Source organism: Schistocerca piceifrons, chromosome X, assembly GCF_021461385.2.
Source record: "Schistocerca piceifrons isolate TAMUIC-IGC-003096 chromosome X, iqSchPice1.1, whole genome shotgun sequence".
Taxonomy (NCBI): Eukaryota; Metazoa; Arthropoda; class Insecta; order Orthoptera; family Acrididae; genus Schistocerca; species Schistocerca piceifrons.
This window is the reverse complement of record NC_060149.1, coordinates 128,027,764-128,048,341: the sequence shown is the minus strand read 5'-3', so window position 1 is coordinate 128,048,341 and position 20,578 is coordinate 128,027,764. Positions and strand designations below refer to the sequence as shown.

At 45.7% G+C, this 20,578-nt stretch overlaps 1 protein-coding gene across 1 annotated transcript in view; it reads left to right on the top strand.

Annotated features, from left to right (window-relative positions):
- Nucleotides 1-19,421, top strand: part of LOC124721836 (endoplasmic reticulum protein SC65-like) — a 452,431-nt gene extending 433,010 nt beyond the window's left edge. Inside the window, exon 7 of the mRNA XM_047246962.1 lies at nt 18,154-19,421. Coding sequence (XP_047102918.1) covers nt 18,154-18,168 — 15 coding nt within the window. The 3' untranslated portion in view covers nt 18,169-19,421. The remainder of the gene's footprint in view (nt 1-18,153) is intronic.
- Nucleotides 19,422-20,578: the final 1,157 nt, after the last annotated feature.

The following is a 20,578-nucleotide window of genomic DNA, read 5'->3' as shown; positions in this document are numbered from 1 at the left end:
TCATCGCCATACTGGCGTATTACCCGGCGTGATGGTATGGGGTGCCATTGGTTACACGTCTCGGTCACCTCTTGTTCGCATTCACGGCGCTTTGAACAGTGGACGTTAGTTACATTTCAGATGTGTTACGACCCGTGGCTCAACCCTCCTTTTGATCCCTGCGAAACCGTAAATTTCAGCAGGATAATGCACGACCGCATGTTGCAGGTCCTGTACGGGCCTTCCTGAATACAGAAAATGTTCGACTGCTGCCCTGGCCAGCACGTTCTCCAGATCTCTCACCAATTGAAAGCGGCGGGTCAATGGTGATCGAGCAACTGGCTCGTCACAATACGCCAGTCACTACTCTTGATGAAATGTGGTATCGCGTTGAAGCTGCGTGGGCAGCTGTACCTGTACACGCCATCCAAGCTCTGCAAGCAGGCGTATCAAGGCCGTTATTACGGCGAGAGGTGGTTGTTTTGGGTACTGATTTCTCAGGATCTATGCATCCAGATTGCGTGAAAATGTAATCACATGTCGGTTCTAGTATAATATATTTGTCGAATGAATACCCGTTTATCATCTGCATTTCTTCTTGGTGTAGCATTTTTAATGGCCAGTAGTGTAGGAATAAAATCACATTACTGTGTACTTTTTAATTTAAATTAGTTAACTGCAAATACTATAATTGCCCTAATGAACGTACCATTTGTACTGTACCTTAGAAAATGTGCTGAAACTGACGGCCATCAATCTCAATGCAAGCATGACATCGGAAACAAGATTCTGACGCATCCTGAGAAATATACCTGGAGTGTTTCGAATCACGTCGTAGGCAGCTACAATTCTGGCAACTCATTCTATTTCCGTATGCTCTGGGGTCTCATACAAAAGTTATTTTAGATATCCCCATAGGAGGTAATCAATGGGATTCAGGTCAGGTAACCTCGCAGGCCATGGAATAGGACCTCCCCTTCCATACCAGCGAGCAGGAAATAGTGAACCGGTACTGTTCCATCGTATTGTACTGTACGTTTCTGAATAGCATTGAGTAATAAATGGGTCTGTCGTTGATTCATAGCACGTTCTGTCATGGGACAATGCAAATACGATACAACAGAGTCACTTTATGTACAAGCAAAATAAACGACACCTGTATCATTACTTCCTAGTAATCGGGCTTGCCGGCCGGAGTGGTCGAGCGGTTCTAGGCGCTTTAGTCTGGAACCGCGCGACCGCTACGGTCGCAGGTTCGAATCCTGCCTCGGGCATGGGTGTGTGTGATATCTTTAGGTTAGTTAGGTTTAAGTAGTTCTAAGTTCTAAGGGACTGATGACCTCAGATGTTGAGTCCCATAGTGCTCAGAGCCATTTTAATCATGCTCGTCGTCCTTGTTTCTTTGCAGGAAATAAAGAATGTACATGTAAATAAACAGCACAGTACGTGTAAACTAGTACGCATATTAGTTATAAATAAGCTGGAAAACAGTAATGCTAGAAAAAGCGGTAGGCAAATTTACTTCCACGTTTCTTTAAGTTGGCTTCTCCGACCCCAGGTTCCCTACCTCAAAAATTGTTCAGTACAGCATTCTGTATGTCCTGTTACATTTTTGCATGCTCTTAGGCCCGTTTCACACTGGGACGCTGGTGACGGTCGCCAGCGATGGTCACCGGTGAGTGTGGTGAACACTCCTTGATCACTGCTGTCCGAAGCCGCAGGTATTGTCAACTGAGTAATTAGTGAAGTGGACTCCTACAGGGGTAGCAACTAAATTTCGCTAGCGTTTTATGGTCCGGAATATAAGGTACTAAATTTGAAAAAAGAACATACAACTTACCAATTTCGTTTTACTCATCCATGCTCTTCCCACTGAAATCAGGCACAAACTTCGTTATGATTCCAGAATGAGATTTTCACTCTGCAGCGGAGTGTGCGCTGATATGAAACTTCCCGGCAGATTAAAACTGTGTGCCCGACCGAGACTCGAACTCAGGACCTTTGCCTTTCGCGGGCAAGTGCTCTACCATCTGAGCTACCGAAGCACGACTCAGGCCCGCTCCTCACAGCTTTGCTTCTGCTAGTATCTCGTCTCCTACCTTCCAAACTTTACAGAAGCTCTCCTGCGAACCATGCAGAACTAGCACTCCTGAAAGAAAAGATAATGCGGAGACATGGCTTAGCCACAGCCTGGGGGATGTTTCCAGAATGAGCTCTCCTGCGAAAGGCAAAGGTCCCGAGTTTGAGTCTCGGTCGGGCACGCAGTTTTAATCTGCCAGGAAGTTTCATATCAGCGCACACTCCGCTGCAGAGTGAAAATCTCATTCTGGAAACATCCCCCAGGCTGTGGCTAAGCCATGTCTCCGCATTATCCTTTCTTTCAGGAGTGCTAGTTCTGCATGGTTCGCAGGAGAGCTACTGTAAAGTTTGGAAGGTAGCAGACGAGATACTGGCAGAAGTAAAGCTGTGAGGACCGGACCTGAGTCGTGCTTCGGTAGCTCAAATGGACACAGTCCGGCTTTCGCCGCCGTGCAGTGCGGACGTGTTGATGTTTCCGCCTAGCGGAGCACGCGCGCTCGCTGTTGTTTACATTTCAGCGGCCGTCACTTACGTGTCGCTTACGTGCACTAGAACCATGGCCAACCGTTTTCGAAAATCAACATTACGATTCAACTTCTGCAACGAATACGCACGACCAAAGGCCTTGGAAGTGGAACGCTTCCTACGCGACGTTGCTAAGATCCCAGCTTCCGACATCTTGGGCATCCATTTGTCCATATTAAGCAGTACTGTGTACGTCAAAGTCGTCAGTGACGCGGTATGTGAAAGAATACTTCGTGACACCAATCATGGATTACGCTTTTGCCACGCCGACGGCAATGTCGGAGCGGTCACTGTCGACCATGCCGGCTTAGGAATGAGCACCATACGAGTTTTCGAACTCCCGTTCGAGCTTCCGGCGGAAGACGTTATCGCGGCTTTCCGCCCCTATGGCACTGTACATGGCCACACTGCCGAACGCTGGGCGCAAATCCAAACGTACCCCGCTCTTAACGGTGTACGGCAGATCACCAGCGACCTCCATCGCCACGTGCCATCTTACCTGCAAATTAGCGGGTGCCGCGCGGTTGTCATATACGACGGCCAACCCAAGACCTGTTCCAGGTGCGGCAAAGAAGGCCACCTCAGATATGAGTGTCTTCAGCGACGAATCACCCAATTGCCAGCCGCTACCGTGGCACCTCCGGCTCCGACGACGGTTTTACCGATCACCTACGCATCGGCGCTCTCTTCTCCTCCCACCGGCCGCCGCCCATCGGACCACGTACCGGTAACCCTTCCAGCTGCTACGGATACCGCCGGGGCCGACACGTCGCGCTCAAAGCCTGACGCTACTCCGGAGCCACTACCAACAGCAATGACTTCCGACACCCACCCGCCTGAACATATGGACGCCCCTTCATTTGACGTTCCCGCGACGGCCTTCCTCTCAGAGCGACGCGACTCCCTTCCGTCGTCCGACACGGAGGGACGAACCCGCAAACAACGTTCACCTAAGAGACGCAAGAGGAGGCGCCGTACGGTCTCGGAACAAGACGGATCACCTCCCCTTGATGCTCCAGAGTCCGTCCGACCCGACGAGGCCTCGGAGAACCTACACGACGACACGAATGACGACAACACGACGCCGACTGTGGCTGTGTCGATGCGTACTCTACTGGCTAGCTCAGGTGCTCCTGAACCAATGGACTCCACCGTTGCGACTGCCGCCGAGACGTCCTCCGCCCCTACGACCGAAGTGGACCGTACGACCATCACAACGACAGCGCCTTCAATGGTGTGGAGTGAGGACGTCGATGAGGACCCGGACCATACTTTGGGGACAGAGTTACCCCAGACGGAAGCATCGTTACGCCGCTGATAACGTCGTCAGGTGGCGTACGGCACGACTCGCCGTTGCCTCGCCCCTCTTCATCCTCCGCCGGTGGAGTTCCCCTCCACGGCGGGGTACGGCTCCAAACCTACCGAATAGCGACGATCAACACTAACACCTTTAGCTCACCAGTGAAACTTCAACTTCTGCGAGAGATGATACGTGCGTCGGACGTCGATATCACACTACTACAAGAAGTACACTTGGCCACACTTTCAGACGTCGCGGGATATAACACTTATCTTCTCCTGGTGACCACCTGGGACGCGGCGTAGCCATCTACGCCAGAGAAGGCATTCCAGTGGCCGATATCACATACCTTCCATCTGCCAGAGGCATGGCCGTCACCGTCATGGGGACGCGTATCGTCAACATTTACGCTCCGTTAGGCTCCACCCGCAGACGCGAGAGGGCACTCTTCTATTCAGAAGAAATCGCTCCTTTATTTCTTGGACGCTGCGACCATTACTTGCTTGGGGGTGATTTTAATTGTGTATTGCACCCTAAAGATCAAGTGCCCCACTTCAACACCTGTCAAGAACTGCGTCTTGTCGTCCGAGATCTGTTGCTCCGCGACACTTGGGAAGTTCAGTACGGCGACGCGCCTGGACATACTTACCGGACGAGTCACTTCGCGAGCCACCTTGATAGAATTTACGTCTCTCGGAAACTCGCACCTGTAGTCCAAGGTGCTGAACTTTGGCTCCTGGCCTTTTCGGACCACTGTGCCTACATCTGCAACATTCTCTTCCCCAAGCAAGTGGTCTGGCGTAGTCGTGCACCATGGAAGCTAACACCTCCCATCTTCATGATCCCGAATGTCTTCAGCGTGTTACCGAGACATGGGCACCTATGAACGTCGCTTACCTAAATACTGCACGACCTTGACCTGGTGGCTGGAATGTGCCAAACCTGTCATTCGACGTACTTTGATTCAGTATGGAAAGGAAGTTGCTACGTGGCGCCGGCACACTACCGACTATTTCTACGCCGTTCTCCGCGACCTGGACGCCCAACCGCCCACCCCCACACCCAGAGGGAACGCAGCAGGATTAAGGCGCAAATTGTAACTTTGACACACCGTAGACTGCGGGGGGCTATGGTGCGAACCCGATGTCAAGATTCGGCGGAACATGAACATCCGACCATGCATCATATCGCCTCCGATAGAAAACATCGACGACAACAACTCATCAACGAGATCACCACCTGTCGCGGCCAGCAAGTCACTTGCCAGGCCGAAATCGTCAGTGCCTTTGTCGACCACTACCGCACAATGTACCAGGAGGAGACTACCAACAACCACGCTGAGGAGTGTGTGTTACAACACGTAACTCGGACCCTCACCAGCGACGAAGCGGACGAGCTGATGGAGTCCATTACGCGTGACGAAATCCACAATGCAATCAAAAAAGGTGCTCTGAATAAGTCACCTGGTGTCGACGGATTGCCGATAGAATTTATCGCGCTTTCTTCACACTAATGGCGTCACGGTGGACAACGATGTTTCATGAACTGCTGACGATGGGGAACGCCGTACCGCCGTCCTTCGTCACGGGACTTATTATACCCATCCACAAACCGACACCAGGTGTGACGACTGCAGATTACCGTCCCCTGACTCTGCTTAACGCAGACTGTAAAATTTTTACACGCCTACTGGCAACGCGATGCCGCAAGGTCCTGCCCAGCATTCTATCTCCGGAACAGACAACTCCGGGCGGCTCAGTTAATATTCAAACGGCCACAGGAGAATGTCGCGATTTAATTGCACTGGCAGCGGCGTACAGACTCCGCGCCGCAGTGGTTGCCATTGATTTTGACACCGCATTCGACAAAGTGCGGCATCTTTTTCTATTCTCAGTAATGAACAGCATGAGTTTTCCACCAGCCTTTATCGACGTGATCCGGCGCCTGTACGGCACCGCCGAATCGCTGATTCAGGTTAATGGCCGTGTGGCGGGACCAGTGGCGATCCGGCGTTCCGTACGGCAAGGCTGCCCACTTTCGGCACTACTCTATGCCATAAGCCTGGAGCCACTCATCGGGAGTCTGACGAGCCACCTTTCTGGGCTCACTCTGCGACAGCACAGTTTTCGGTGTCGTGCGTATACGGACGATCTCCTTCTCTTGATCCGCTCACGGAGTGAAACACACACGGTACTTGATTTGATATCAACGTACGGCACTGCAGCGGGCAGTAACATGAATGTGGCTAAATCCGCGGCGATGCCCATTGGACGCGGCCTCTCCCACGACGACTTAGCACCTCTCCCGTGTGTACAAAAACTACGATACCTCGGTATCATTTTCACCTCCACCGTGCGCCGCTCCGCTGCCATCAATTTTCGGCGTGCACTCCAAACTATCCGCACGACGGTGCGACAAAATCTTCTCCGACGACTCGATTCTTTACAACGTGTCCAATACCTGAATCAACATGTGGCGTCCAGAATGGTCCACATTGCACAGGTCCTCCCGCTGCCATCAACTATTGGACGCAACCTCCAGGCTGCCTTCGGATACTTCCTTACTGCCGGTACACTCTTTAAGGTCCGCTACGACACGCTCACCCGTTCCCCGCGAGCGGGGGGCCTCGGCCTTGTCAACGTGCGACTCCGAGCGGCGTCCTTGTACATGTCCACCATGCACAAGCAGTGGCACGGGGGCACCTCCCTTACGCGCAGCTTGCTGGAAATTCTTGTGCCCGCGACCATAACACCCCCAGTACCAGTCGGACACATCAAGCACCATCTGACGCACATTTCTGATTTCATCGTCGACTTCAGTTATGCTCACACACACTTACCGACCACGCGTTCTCCTCGACCTAAAGATTTTTACACCCCACTCCTTCGTTCCATATCCAGCAACAATATCGAACTGAGACATCCGTCCACGCGGTGGCCCACGGTTTGGCGTCACATCCACCAGCCTTTTCTTCCCTCCAACGTCCGGGCAACATGGTACCAAGTCGCAAATGAAAAATTCGCCACAAATCATCGTCTTCATGCCATCGGACTAAAGGACTCTCCACTTTGTTTCATTTGCCACCTCGTGGATGACGATGTCCATCAACTGACTTGTGCTGCCACCAGTGACGTCTGGAAACTTGCCCGACAGTTCGTTGCCTGTTACCTCCGCGTTCCGCCGGACTCGATTGACCCATGGACTTTTATCCATCCTGAGAATACTTATTTCCCCGCCACCAAAAATCATGCGATTCTATGGTTCAAGGCATGGACGATCACCTACATGTATAATGATGGCGACAAATCACGCCTTGATTTCTGGCAGTACTTACAAACCGCCCAGCCGGCCGCGGTGGCCGTGCGGTTCTAAGCGCTTCAGTCCGGAACCGCGTGACTGCTACGGTCGCAGCTTCGAATCCTGCCCCGGGCATGGATGTGTGTGATGTGCTTAGGTTTGTTAGGTTTAAGTAGTTCTAAGTTCTAGAGGGCTGATGACCACAGATGTTAAGTCCCATAGTGCTCAGAGCCATTTGAACCAAACCGCCCACAGTGAAGTCGAACACCGACCGCGCTACCGCGCCTTCTTCGCCAATTACCTACATGCGATCTTTACGTCACCCCCGCTCAGTTGGATGGTGCCATACGCCGACAGCACTCCCGCCCCCCCCCCCCCCCCCTGCTGACATCTGTGACCCCCCACGCTACTTTCTACATTTGTAACCCACAGTGGAGTAGGCGCATGGACACGCGCCTCCTTTCTTTTATGCACTATACCAGAAAACACTGGTTTTTCCCTCACTCCACTGTATATTGCTTCACACCTCTTAGCTTACATCAGTATTATTATTCTTGTCTTGTCTTGTGTTATTTTCGCCGGAAGGATGGCATTTCTGTTGTATTTAAGTTTGTACCAATAAAGATCTTTTGTTCATTTATCCTGTTCCTGGTGAGAAAAAAAACATTATAAAAATTAAAAAAAAAAGAAAAAAAATGGTAGAGCACTTGCCCGCGAAAGGCAAAGGTCCCGAGTTCAAGTCTCGGTCGGGCACACAGGTTTAATCTGCCAGGAAGTTTCGTTATAATTTCTTGCCACTCATTCGTTTTCATCACTTTGTTTCTACAGTCATCGCTTTTCACATCCCAAATAGCAGGACGACTTTCTACTTCACTTATAAAATCTTTCGTGTTAATCGAATCTAAACTCAGTGTGTACGGTATAATGTACAATGAATGTTTCGTGTTAGTGTCTCAGAAATGACTGCCTGTCGGTCGGCAAATCTGCAGCGCTGTGTCTGTGATCAGCGACCCAGTGCGAACACTCCAATTGAAACTCACGCATGTCCGGTGGTGACTGCTTTGAACACAGTGACCGTGTCCGTCAAATGTGGCGAGGGTGAGTCAGTGCTTGGTCACAGTGGCTCGGTGAGGCAGTGTAGTGTTCCGGTGTGAACGCTCCCGTTCAAACGAATGTATCTCTTTGGGTGACCGTCGCTGGTGACCGTCACCAGTTTCCAGTGTGAAATGAGCCTTACGGAAACACCCTTTATTTAGACATGAAGAACAAAGATGTAGAATGTTAGCAAAATTTGTTTTATTTATAAAGTTTTAAGAGTTTTCACACAAAAAATTCAGAGGCTACTTTTCAGCACGAACCGGTATATGGGGAACTAATGTAGAATATACAAAATTGCTAGGCATGCTGTTCACTTAGATAACATGGTTTATATCTGGCTACTCGGAAGTATCTCCAGGGTTTCAGAAGACGACTGTGCAAAAACTATAAGACACAGAAAAAAAGTCACACATCAGTGGATAGAAGATCTCTCCAAGTTTCGATTCAATCAAGTTGGTGCAAGCACTTATTCGGCTTGACATTGATTCATAGAGTTGTTTGATGTCCTCGTGAGGGATTTCGTGCCAAATTCTGTCCAATTAGCGCGTTAGATCGCCAGAATCCCGAGACGGATGGAGAGCCCTGCCCACAATGCTCCAAACGTTCTCAGTTCGCGAGAGATTCGGGGACCTTGCTAGCCTTATCACGGCTGATAAGACTGCGCAACCGCAACCGACTCGGTAAATGTGCCTGCCGGCCTAGCAAAACTATGGACGCGACGGGAGCAAGGCTCTGCGTAGGCAACCCGCTAAGATACCCCGTTGTCATTACAGTTCCGTGTTGCGCTTTCACGTAAGAAAGCGTCGTGGAGCCATTGGTAATCGAGGCTCAGTTCGAAGCATGACTCATCACTGAAGACAGTTCTGTTCAAGTCAATGAGATTCGAGACTGAAGACGTGTCTGTAGACACCCCTGTCATTGGTGGAATTCCAATACGACTGTCCCGACAACCAGGAGTACCATTTCTTTTGGGAAGGACCGCCTGGTCCCCGGCACGAATCCGCCCGGCGGATTTGTGTCGAGGTCCGGTGAACCGGCCAGTCTGTGGATGGTTTTTAGGCGGTTTCCCATCTGCCTCGGCGAATGCGGGCTGGTTCCCCTTATTCCGCCACAGTTACACTACGTCGGCGATTGCTGCGCAAACATGATCTCCACGTACGCGTACACCACCATTACTCTACCACGCAAACATAGGGGTTACACTCGTCTGCTGTGAGACGTTCCCTGGGGGGGTCCACCGGGGGCTGAACCGCACAATAACCCTGGGTTCGGTGTGGGGCGGCGGAGGGTTGAAGTGGACTGCGGTAGTCGTCGTGGGGTTGTGGATCACTGCGGCTGCGGCGGGGACGGAGCCTCTCCATCGTTTCTAGGTCCCCGATTAACATACAATACAATACAATACCATTTCTTTTCATAACAGTACCCCTTTGGTTATCATCCGCGGCACTCTTATAGCACAGTGGCACGTCCATGATATTCTACGAGGATGGCAAGCCATCCTCAACTTAAATTTCAGAAAGATAATGCCTACCTGCACATGGCGAGAGTTTCTATTGTTGTCTTCATGCTTAACAAACCCTACTTTGGCCAGCAAGGTCACCGACTCTCTCCCCAATTGAGAGCGTCTGGAGTATAATGGGAAGGGTGGGTCCTCCAACTAGCTCGGGAATTCGATGGTCTAGCACGCCAATTGGACAGAATTTGGCATGATATCCCTCTGGAGGATATCCAACAACTCTTATCGATCAATGCCAAGCTCCTTGCTTAAGGGCCAGAGGTGAACCAACGCGTTATTGACTTTATGAATTTGTGAAGCGCTTTCACTTCAATAAATCATCCCGATTTTATGAAATTATAAACACACTCTGAGTTAAAAATTTTTGGAAGGTTACTGTCAACAGCCGTTAAGTATTGTATAACATGCATCTTTGAACCATCAGCTGGTTTTATTTTACACCCAGACGTGTACTGGTTTCGATCTTGGACCGTCTTCACGGATGAAGGATTAAAATGGTTTAAGCCACCATATTGCATAAGTCATTACTTAAAGTGTGTAGTGCATGCCGTGAATATAAATAGCCGGCCGCTGTGGCCGAGCAGTTCTAGGCGCTTCAGTCTGGAACCGCGTTGCTACTACGGTTGCAGGTTCGAATCCTACCTCGGGCATGGATGTGTGTCATGTCCTTAGTGTCCTTAGTGTCCTTAGTGTTTGCTAGAGGAGGCCGAAATGCACTCGTTTAAGCTCACGCAGACTGGCGTGAGGTCTGGAACAAGTTAAAGTAATTATAGTAGCCAAAAATAGTACATAGCTTCTGGAATATTTAACTTTAATCTATAATTGTAGAACATCGCTCTTGATGATACATAATTACAATCTCAATATAAACTGATAATGGCGCCTTGCTAGGTCGTAGCAAATGACGTAGCTGAAGGCTATGCTAACTATCGTCTCGGCAAATGAGAGCGTATTTGTCAGTGATCCATCTCTGGCAAAGTCTGCTGTACAACTGGGGCGAGTGCTAGGACGTCTCTCTAGACCTGCCGTGTGGCGGCGCTCGGTCTGCAATCACTGACAGTGGCGACACGCCGGTCCGACGTATACTAGCGGACCGCGGCCGATTTAAAGGCTAGCACCTAGCAAGTGTGGTGTCTGGCGGTGACACCACACTTAGGTTAGTTTGGTTTAAGTAGTTCTAAGTCCTCTAGACTTAGAACTACTTAACCCTAACTAACCTAAGGGCGCCGGCCGGTGTGGTCGAGCGGTTCTAGGCGCTACAGTCTGGAACCGCGCGACATTACACCAGTCCTAAGAACGGAAGTATTTTTGTGCATCTAATTTCAAAAAACAGTTCTCAAGGTGCATGATGATGTCTATGTTGTTGTAATATGAAGAGTTCTTCTTAAGTCGGCCTGTGTGGGCGAGCGGTTCTAGGCTCTTCAGTCCGGAACGGCGCTGTTGCTACGGTCGCAGGATCGAATCCTGCCTCGGGCTTGGATGTGTGTGATGTCCTTAGGTTAGTTAGGTTTAAGTAGTTCTATGTTCTAGGGGACTGATGACCTCAGAAGTTAAGGCCCATAGTGCTCAGAGCCATTTGAACCATTTTTAACCTAAGGACATAACACACATCCATGCCCGAGGCAGGATTCGAACCTGCGACCGTAGCAACAGCGCCATTCTGGACTGAAGAGCCTAGAAGCGCTCACCCACATCGGCCGGCTTAAGAACAACTCTTTATATTACAACAATATAGACATCATCACGCACCTTGAGAACTGTTTTTTGAAATTAGATGTACAAAAATACTTCCGTTCTTAGGATTGGTGTAAAGTCGAAGCTTGTTGGAGCACTTGATTTAGCAAGCATTAAATTTTGTAGTAATAGTCCTCGTCCAAAATATCTTCAGTAAACCGAGTAAACACCATCTAGTAACAACAGCAACATGACCATTCCTCATGCAGCATACAATCTGAGGAAGACTGAAGTAGAGGGTGTACATAAAGTTTGGGAACACGTTCAATTCTTTATTGCACAAGAACCAAACATTGCACAGATATCATACACACGTCATTTTAAAGAGAAACCCTGAAAGTTTTTTCATGTATACCGCCACAGGGTAGTTTCGTAATTTGCCGATAGTCAGCGCTAGTCGCAAACATGGCGAGTTCAGGTGCGGAGCGGGCTTTCTGTGTGTTGGAGTTCGACAAAAACAAGTGTGCTACAGCTGTTCAACGGATGTTTAGAACCAAGTGCGGTAAGAAGCCACCAACAAGGAAGGCCATTTACCACTGGCACAACAAATTCTTTACGACGGGTTGCTTGCGTCCGTCAAAGAGAAGCGGACGTCATAGTTTCAGTGAAGTGAATGTGGAGCGCGTACGAGAGACATTACCGAGTCCAAAGAAATCTGTCGGTCGTGCACCCTGTGAAATCGAAATGGCTCCAAAGACAGTGTGAACAGTCCTGCGACAAAAGCTGTCTATGAAACCATTCAAATTGGAGCTAGTGCAGAAACTCAACGACGACGACAAAGACAAGCGTTTTGAGTTTTGTTCGCAGTTGCAACAATTGAATGAGGATGGGGATGGCATTGTTGACCGCTTAATTTTTAGCGACGAAGCCACTTTTCACACTTATGGGAAAGTGAACAGGCATAATTGTCGAATCTGAGGTACAAAGCATCCAGATGAATGCACTGAATTTGAGCATGATTCCCCAAAGGTAATTTTTTTTTCCCTTGTCAAGTGAAAACTGTACTGGCCCCTCTTCTTCGCCAAGAGCACTGTCACTGGATAATCCTACTTGGACATGTTGCAGCAATGGGTGATGCCTCAAATGCAATTGGACTCTCCGTTTACCTTTCAGCAGTACGGCGCTCCACCCAATTTTCATCGATGGATCGGCCGTGGAACAGAAGAGGACAGCTCTTTCATGAAATGGCCTTCCCGATCACCAGATCTCACTCCATGTGACTTCTTTCTGTGGGGACACATTAAAGATCTGGTGTATCTACTGCCTCTACCACGTGATGTAGCAGAGCTCCGGGAGAGAATACGGGAAGCGACTGCCACCGTCGATGATGCCATGCTGGGACGGGTATGGCAAGAATTCGATTAGTACAGTGCTTCGTTCTTGTGCAATAAATAATTGAAAGTGTCCCTGGACTTCATGTACACCCTGTACTTGTATGCACTCTACCGTCACCATTGAAATTAATCTAAAACAATGTTCGTGCATAAGTTCGTAGCTTGTAGATTTGTAGATATCCTCGGAGTAGTGAAGCAACTGAAATCGCTTAATAAAAGCAAGTCTTCCGGTTCAGACTGCATACCAATTAGGTTCCTTTCGCAGTATGTCGATGCAATAGCTCCGTACTTAACAGTCATATACACCCGTTCGTTCGACGAAAGACCCATACCCAAAGACTGGAAAGTTGCATAAGTGACACCAGTATTCAAGAAAGGCAATAGGAGCAATCCGAGTAATCCACTAAATTACAGGCCCAAATTATTAACGTTGATATGCAGCAGGATTTTGGAACATATATTGTGTTCGAACATTATGAATTACCTCGAAGAGAACGGTCTGTTGATACAGACAACGTGGATTTAGAAAACATCATTCTTGTGAAATAAAACTAGCTCTTTACCCACACGAAGTGTTGAATGTTATTAGCAAAGGATCTCAAATTGATTCCGTACACGGTACCTCACGAGCTGCTTGTAATCAAATTGCGTGCTTATGGAATACCGTCTTAGTTTTGCGTCTGGATTCTTGATATCCTGTCAGAGAGGTCGCAGTTCGTAGTAACTGACTGAAAGTCAGCGGGTAAAACAAAAGTGATTTCTGGCGTTCCCCAAGGCACTGTTATAGGCCCTCTGCTGTTCCTTAGCTATATAAACGACTTAGGAGACAATCTGAGCAGCCGTCTTAGGTTGTTTGCAGATGATACTGTCGTTTGTCGCCTAGTAAAGTCATCAGAAGATAAAAACAAATTGAAAAACGATTTGGAGAAGATATCAGTATGGAGCGAAAATTGGCAATGGACACTAAATATTGAAAAGTAGTAGGTCATCCACATGAGCGCTAAAAGGAATCCGTTAAACTTCGGTTGCTCGATAAATCGGTCAAATCTAAAGGCCGTAAATTCAACTAAATACAATCACGAACAACTTAAATTCTAATGTTGTGGAGAAGGCGAACCAAAGACAGCGTTTTATTGACGGAACACTTAGCAGATGTAACAGATCTACTAAAGAGAGTGCCTACACTACGTTTGTCCGTCCTGTTTGGAGTACTGTTGCTCGGTGTGGAATCCTTACCAGATAGGACTGACGGAGTACACCGAGAAAGTTCAAAGAAGAGCAGTACGTTTTATACTATCGAGAAATAGGGCAGCAAGTGTTACGGACATGATACAAGATTTGGGCTGGACATCATTAAAACAAAGGTGTCTGTTTCACTTCGAGGGGGGGGGGGGGGGATCTTCAGACGAAATTTCAATCACTAACTTTCTCCTCCGAATTCAAAAATATTTTGTTTACGCCGACCTACATAGGGAGAAAGGATCGTAATTAAAAAATAAGGGAAATCAGAGCTCGCACTGCTCTTTCTCTTGAGTAAAGCATCTAATTTTTCTAAAATTTTAAACATTTATTTGTCTTCGCATCTAAATCACATCTAAGGATTTCCGTCCTATTCAGATAACTTCTTCGTGGTTGTGTGTGTGTGTGTGTGTGTGTGTGTGTGTGTGTGTGAATTTTGGTGCACCCAGGGTTGTTTGCCAGGCGCCATCCGGTCACTGGAAAACCGAGAGATGATGTGTCAAAAATGTAAGTCACTGCGAAACTGAAGTTCGCAAAGGATTTAGGACAGAAACACGTCGTAGCTAGGAGCCGGTGTTAGTGACAGAACGTCTGGCCCGGAGCCGAATCTCTTCGACAGCGACCCGCAGTCAACAGGTGAATCCCCTACCACAATCCCTATTGGCTATGCACAGTTTGCGCATAGAGCGAAACTGTCAGCAGTTCATGTTTAACAAGAACAAACAACCTCTGCTGATGCAGCAGTCTTCCGTGGTACGTTGTCCACAGTGAATTATACTTGAACATTACAAGGAAGTACTTAATACAACTCTCTATGTGTGCATCAGTATGGATGGGAGGTCTGTATACGACGAAACCCCTTTTCTGAGGCAGTGTCTCCAATTGCGCTCGCCCCATAAACGTCACAGATGTTTCGAGATGCCTCTGCTACCTTCATCCCTCCATTGAACCCAAACGGGACAATACGTCACAAATGTTAGACTTTCTTCACCTGACATTCCATTTTCTAAAGCTTAGTCAGTAATCGTAACATCCAAGTACCAAAAATACAATATACACTACTGGCCATTAAAATTGCTACACCAAGAAGAAATTTTCACGCAATTTGGGTGCATAGATCCTGAGAAATCAGTACCCAGAACAACCACCTCTGGCCGTAATAACGGCCTTCATACGCCTGGGCATTGAGTCAAACAGAGCTTGGATGGCGTGTACAGCTACAGCTGCCCATCCAGCTTCAACACGATACCACAGTTCATCAAGAGCAGTGACTCGCGTATTGTGACGAGACAGTTGCTCGGCCACCATTGACCAGACGTTTTCAATTGTTGAGAGATCTGGAGAATGTGCTGGCCAGGGCAGCAGTCGAACATTTTCTGTATCCAGAAAGGCCCATACAGGACCTGCAACATGTAGTCGTGCATTATCCTGCTGAAATGTAGGGTTTGGCAGGGATCGAATGAAGGGTAGCCTAGAGCCACTGGTCGTAACACATCTGAAATGTAACGTTCACTGTTCAAAGTGCCGTCGATGCGAACAAGAGGTGACCGAGACGTGTAACCAATGGCACCCCATACCATCACGCCAGGTGATACGCCAGTATGGCGATGACGAATACACGCTTCCAATGTGCGTTCGCCGCGATGTCGCCAAACACGGATACGGCCATCATGATGCTGTAAACAAAAACTGGATTCATCCGAAAAAATGACGTTTTGCCATTCGTGCACCCAGGTTCGTCGTTGAGTACACCATCACAGGCGCTCCTATCTGTGATGCAGCGTCAAGGATAACCGCAGCCGTGGTCTCCGAGCTGATAGTCCATGCTGCTGCAAACGTCGTCGAACTGTTCGTGCAGATGGTTTTTGTCTTGCAAACGTCCCCATCAGTTGACTCAGGGATTGAGACGTGGCTGCACGACCCGTTACAGCCATGCGGATAAGATGCCTGTCATCTCGACTGCTAGTCATACGAGGCCGTGGGGATCCAGCACGGCGTTCCGTATTACCCTCCTGAACCCACCGATACCATATTCTGCTAACAGTCATTGGATCTCGACCAACGCGAGCAGCAATGTCGCGATACGATAAACCGCAATCGCGATAGGCTACAATCCGACCTTTATCAAAGTCGGAAACGTGATGGTACGCATTTCTCCTCCTTACACGATGCATCACAACAACGTTTCACCAGGCAACGCCGGTTAACTACTGTTTGTGTATGAGAAATCGGTTGGAAACTTTCCTCATGTCAGCACGTTGTAGGTGTCGCCACCGGCGCCAACCTTGTGTGAATGCTCTGAAAAGCTAATCATTTGCATATCACAGCATCTTCTTCGTGTCGGTTAAATTTTGCGTCTGTAGCACGTCATCTTCGTGGTGTAGCAATTTTAATGGCCAGTAGTGTATATTTGTCAAAGGTACTCTATGCAGACATTCACACTACTGTAAAGCATAATTTCATGCTTGCCAAAGCAAATGAAGCATCTTGTGTTTTAGATCATAGGTACAAGGTGCAATGTGTTGTGGCCACCTGGACAGACCTCGTTACCTTCAGTCAGAGTCAAAATGCTGGCAGTGGCTGACAGCCTGTGTCCAATGTAATGATGACACTCTCTCGGCAGAACATGTTTTGAGCTCATGTAAAACAATTTTGAATACGTGAAAATCATTCTTACTGAACCTTCAGTAATATCTTACCAGTAGGAAAAATGAAACTACCATAGACCTTGGAAATATGCCATGATCTGTGCCATGATCCTCTGACATTTGAGTGTGTAGATTTGCATATGCTAACAGGTGTTTTCATGCCATAAATCTTGGATATTGTAAAAGAACTCTGTTTATCATCCTGGTAAATTAATTTAATTTTGTATTCATGGACTGATGGAAAACCAGAATGGAAGAGAATCGATGCATTTGAGATGTGGTGCTTTGGAAGAAAGTTGAAAATTGGGTAGACTGATATGATCAGGAATGAGAAGGCGCTCCACAAAATCACTGAGGAAAGGGTTAAATGGAAAAAATTGGCAAGAAGAAGGGACAGAATGATAGGATATCTGCTAAAACATCAGGAAATAATTTCCATGGTACTAGAAGGAGCTGTAGAGGGTAAAAACTGTAGGGGAAGACAGCGACTAGAATACATCCAGCAAATAATTGAGGACATAGGTTGCAAGTGCTACTCTGAAATGGAAAGGTTGTCACAGGAGAGGAATTGTCACAGCAGGAGAGGAATTCATTGCAGGCCACATCAAACCACTCAGAAGACTGATGGCAAAGAGAGAGAGAGAATTATGGGCTGACCAATTGATCAAAGTGAAAGATACAAATTTTAACTGACTCTTCTTTCTATTTCATTAATTATATCTAAATTTCAGTGGAAACTCAATCTATTGTGGAACTAGTTGTAATTGCCATTTTTGTAAGGCTTCCACATGTTAAATCAACTGTTTACTTCCATAAATAATGATACAGTACATTTAAGATTTGATTCTGCTTCTCAACTGACAACTGTGAAAGTTTTTGATGATAACTGTCTCATATTTTTATCAACTACAAAGCATCTAATCAGGAACCTAAGTCAGTGTGAAATAATTAAGGATCCTGATCAGTGTACGACTGCATTTTGATCTTATCCATCATAATATTAGCTGTTAATGCTTGCAAAAGAGGGGAAAAATGATTAACTGTCTACACTAATTTATGACTTACAGAGGACCTATTGCTAACATACTTATGAAGCCTAAATTATTACACATATTACATGTGTAATAATTTAGGCTTCATAAGTACCTGCAGAAACAATCTTTAAGACACATGTTTTCAAAAATGTATAAAACATTATGTTATGCTTTTCATTTATAATTCAAGAGAAATGTTGCCAAGTCAAGAAATCAGATGCCTCTGTTAAATGAACATCAAGTCAGAGAATTAAACAATTAATACTCCTCTAAGTGTTGGCAACTAATTCTTAATTTCCACAGTGTTGTCATGAACTATAATTATTGTGAAAAGTGTTTTTGTACATCAGTATTTGGTTTTCTTTTACAGGATGAATCTTCCTGACTATTACAGCTTACCATTGTGAGAAGGATATGACCTGGACCACAATGTAACCAGTATACTAAATGACTTTCAGAAGCGAGAATGCTCACTACATTCTGTATTGCTAAGAACATTTGTTGTTCATCAGTGTAGTGCAATGACACCTGAAGTCTCATATTGGTTTTGGGATGATGCCTGTAATGCACTCCTATTGTGACAGTTTACAGATTTATGATGACATACCAACTTTGGATATTTTGTGGAGAAATAGTTTTATTTAACTTATGCAGCTACTGCTATATGCATCCACTGCCTTAGATTAAACTCAATATCTCTAAGTCAATAACAATAATGACAACTACTGTCATATTAATACTTTCATTCATTAAGAAGTTATTAAACTACATGTTAAGTTTAGGACTGAAATATCTACCTTTATTTGCAGTGTGCAATGTGTTTGTGATATTTTAAGAATCAGTCACAGCTATTTCTTAACAATTGTGCAGCTTTTATACATAATTCATGGCAACAAACCTTCAAAGAAAGTTGTGAACATAAGTGAACAGAAAATGTAACTTAACTGTAGAAGATTAAATCTGTGTTCTGAAGTAGAACTTGAAATAATATTTCATTATTTAATTGATATAACTGAACACTGCTCTAAAGTAATGTGTATGGGATCACATATATCTGGATTATAACCATTGCCTACCATTTAACTGTGCTAACTAATCAAATTATAGTTAATCTGTGAACTAAAGCTATTGATATTTGATTTAATGGTAGACAAAGCTTACAAATTTTTTGCAAAACCGATTCAAATCCCTGATTCCTGAGGTACTTCTGTGGCTGGATAATGTCGGTTGAAGTAACCTTCAAATTAACTGTCAGTGTGAAATTACAGTGGACTTCATGAATACAATTTGTTTTTCTTTTAAGGGTTGGATTGAGACTTTTACCACATGTTTTGAATTATGGTTCACAGGCTAGCTAAAAGTCAAATTCAAATAAAAAGAACTTTAAATGGTTTTCAATTAAATACTGGTATATAGTTACAAAATAGAATAAATGTATTAGACTACAACAATGGGCTTTCAATTATTAATTTACAACTTAATTTGTGTAACTTCATGTGTTGTTCTATTATACTTACATTTATGATAATCTGTTTCTGTATGCAATAAATGCACTTTGATTGTATTTATTACTTATTCATTTGTAATACATTTTGTACAGAGAAGTTATTCATGTAGTAAACCAGAAAAATAATGTGATATAGTTTATGTGAATAAGTTAATTAACTCCTTACATAAATGTAATCCATGGGTGCCACTATTATATGCAATTTCAGTACACAGGTGATTAAACTTGCTACTATAAAACAAAACACAGCAACGTTTTTGAAGACATTAATTTTTTGGTAGAATCAGTATTTCTTTGTTTAGGTGAACCTTCAGAGTTCAATATCCTCTTGCTGTAGGCAGTCTTCAGTCCAACTGGATGAGGCATTAACATAAAGGAAGCAATGTGTTAAAAGGAGGTCTCAATCTAAAATACCGTTTTCCAGAAATCTTATTACTAGCAAATGGGTAGCACATCCAGCTAAGTGAAAGGTCGCATTTGTTTCACTTCTCTGTGGTAGACTATGGCCTGTATACCACAACTCAGCTCACACAAATCAGGTGACTACACCTCTCAAATAAATCTGCAGAGTGGTCGCTGTGTTGTTAAAGGTAACAACCACTGTAGAATCTTCCTTACGTCTTTTGTAACCCAGGCCCTAGGTACTTGATGAACGATGTTTGCAAAGTATGGGAGGATAAAAGTAGATCCCAATAGAACTTACTTGCTGCTTGAATGTAAACTTCACAGACAAGACTTAATTCCATGAATATTCTGTATGTCTCCCTATACAACTGAAAACAGTACATATAGACCAATATCATGGTCTGTCAAAGAGCAAATTGTGTCTTATTAATCTCTGTCCGCCAGATGTAATATGGAACTTGATGGAACATTACAACATTAGTGTTCATAATTCAATCACAGCTCAAGTAATCATCTTATCTTGAAAACTAATCCCATGATTGTGACTGCAGTGAGCCACAAACCAACCACCTGTATTTCAGTATCAGCTTTGTCCTGTCAAATGCTACTAAAGAATTCACTTTACATGCAGAAAGAGAGAACTGCTTTTGCACAATGTTTATAATGACAAGGTTACAAAAATTGTAAGAATTTGAAATAATCTTGTTTCTGGTATCCCAGAAAGTGTCTATGGCATTAAGTGTACTGTAACTCTGTTTACCATAATCCCAACAAGTGCAGATTATATATATATATATATATATATATATATATATATATATATATATATATATATATATATATATAATAGAGGGAAACATTCCACGTGGGAAAAATATATCTA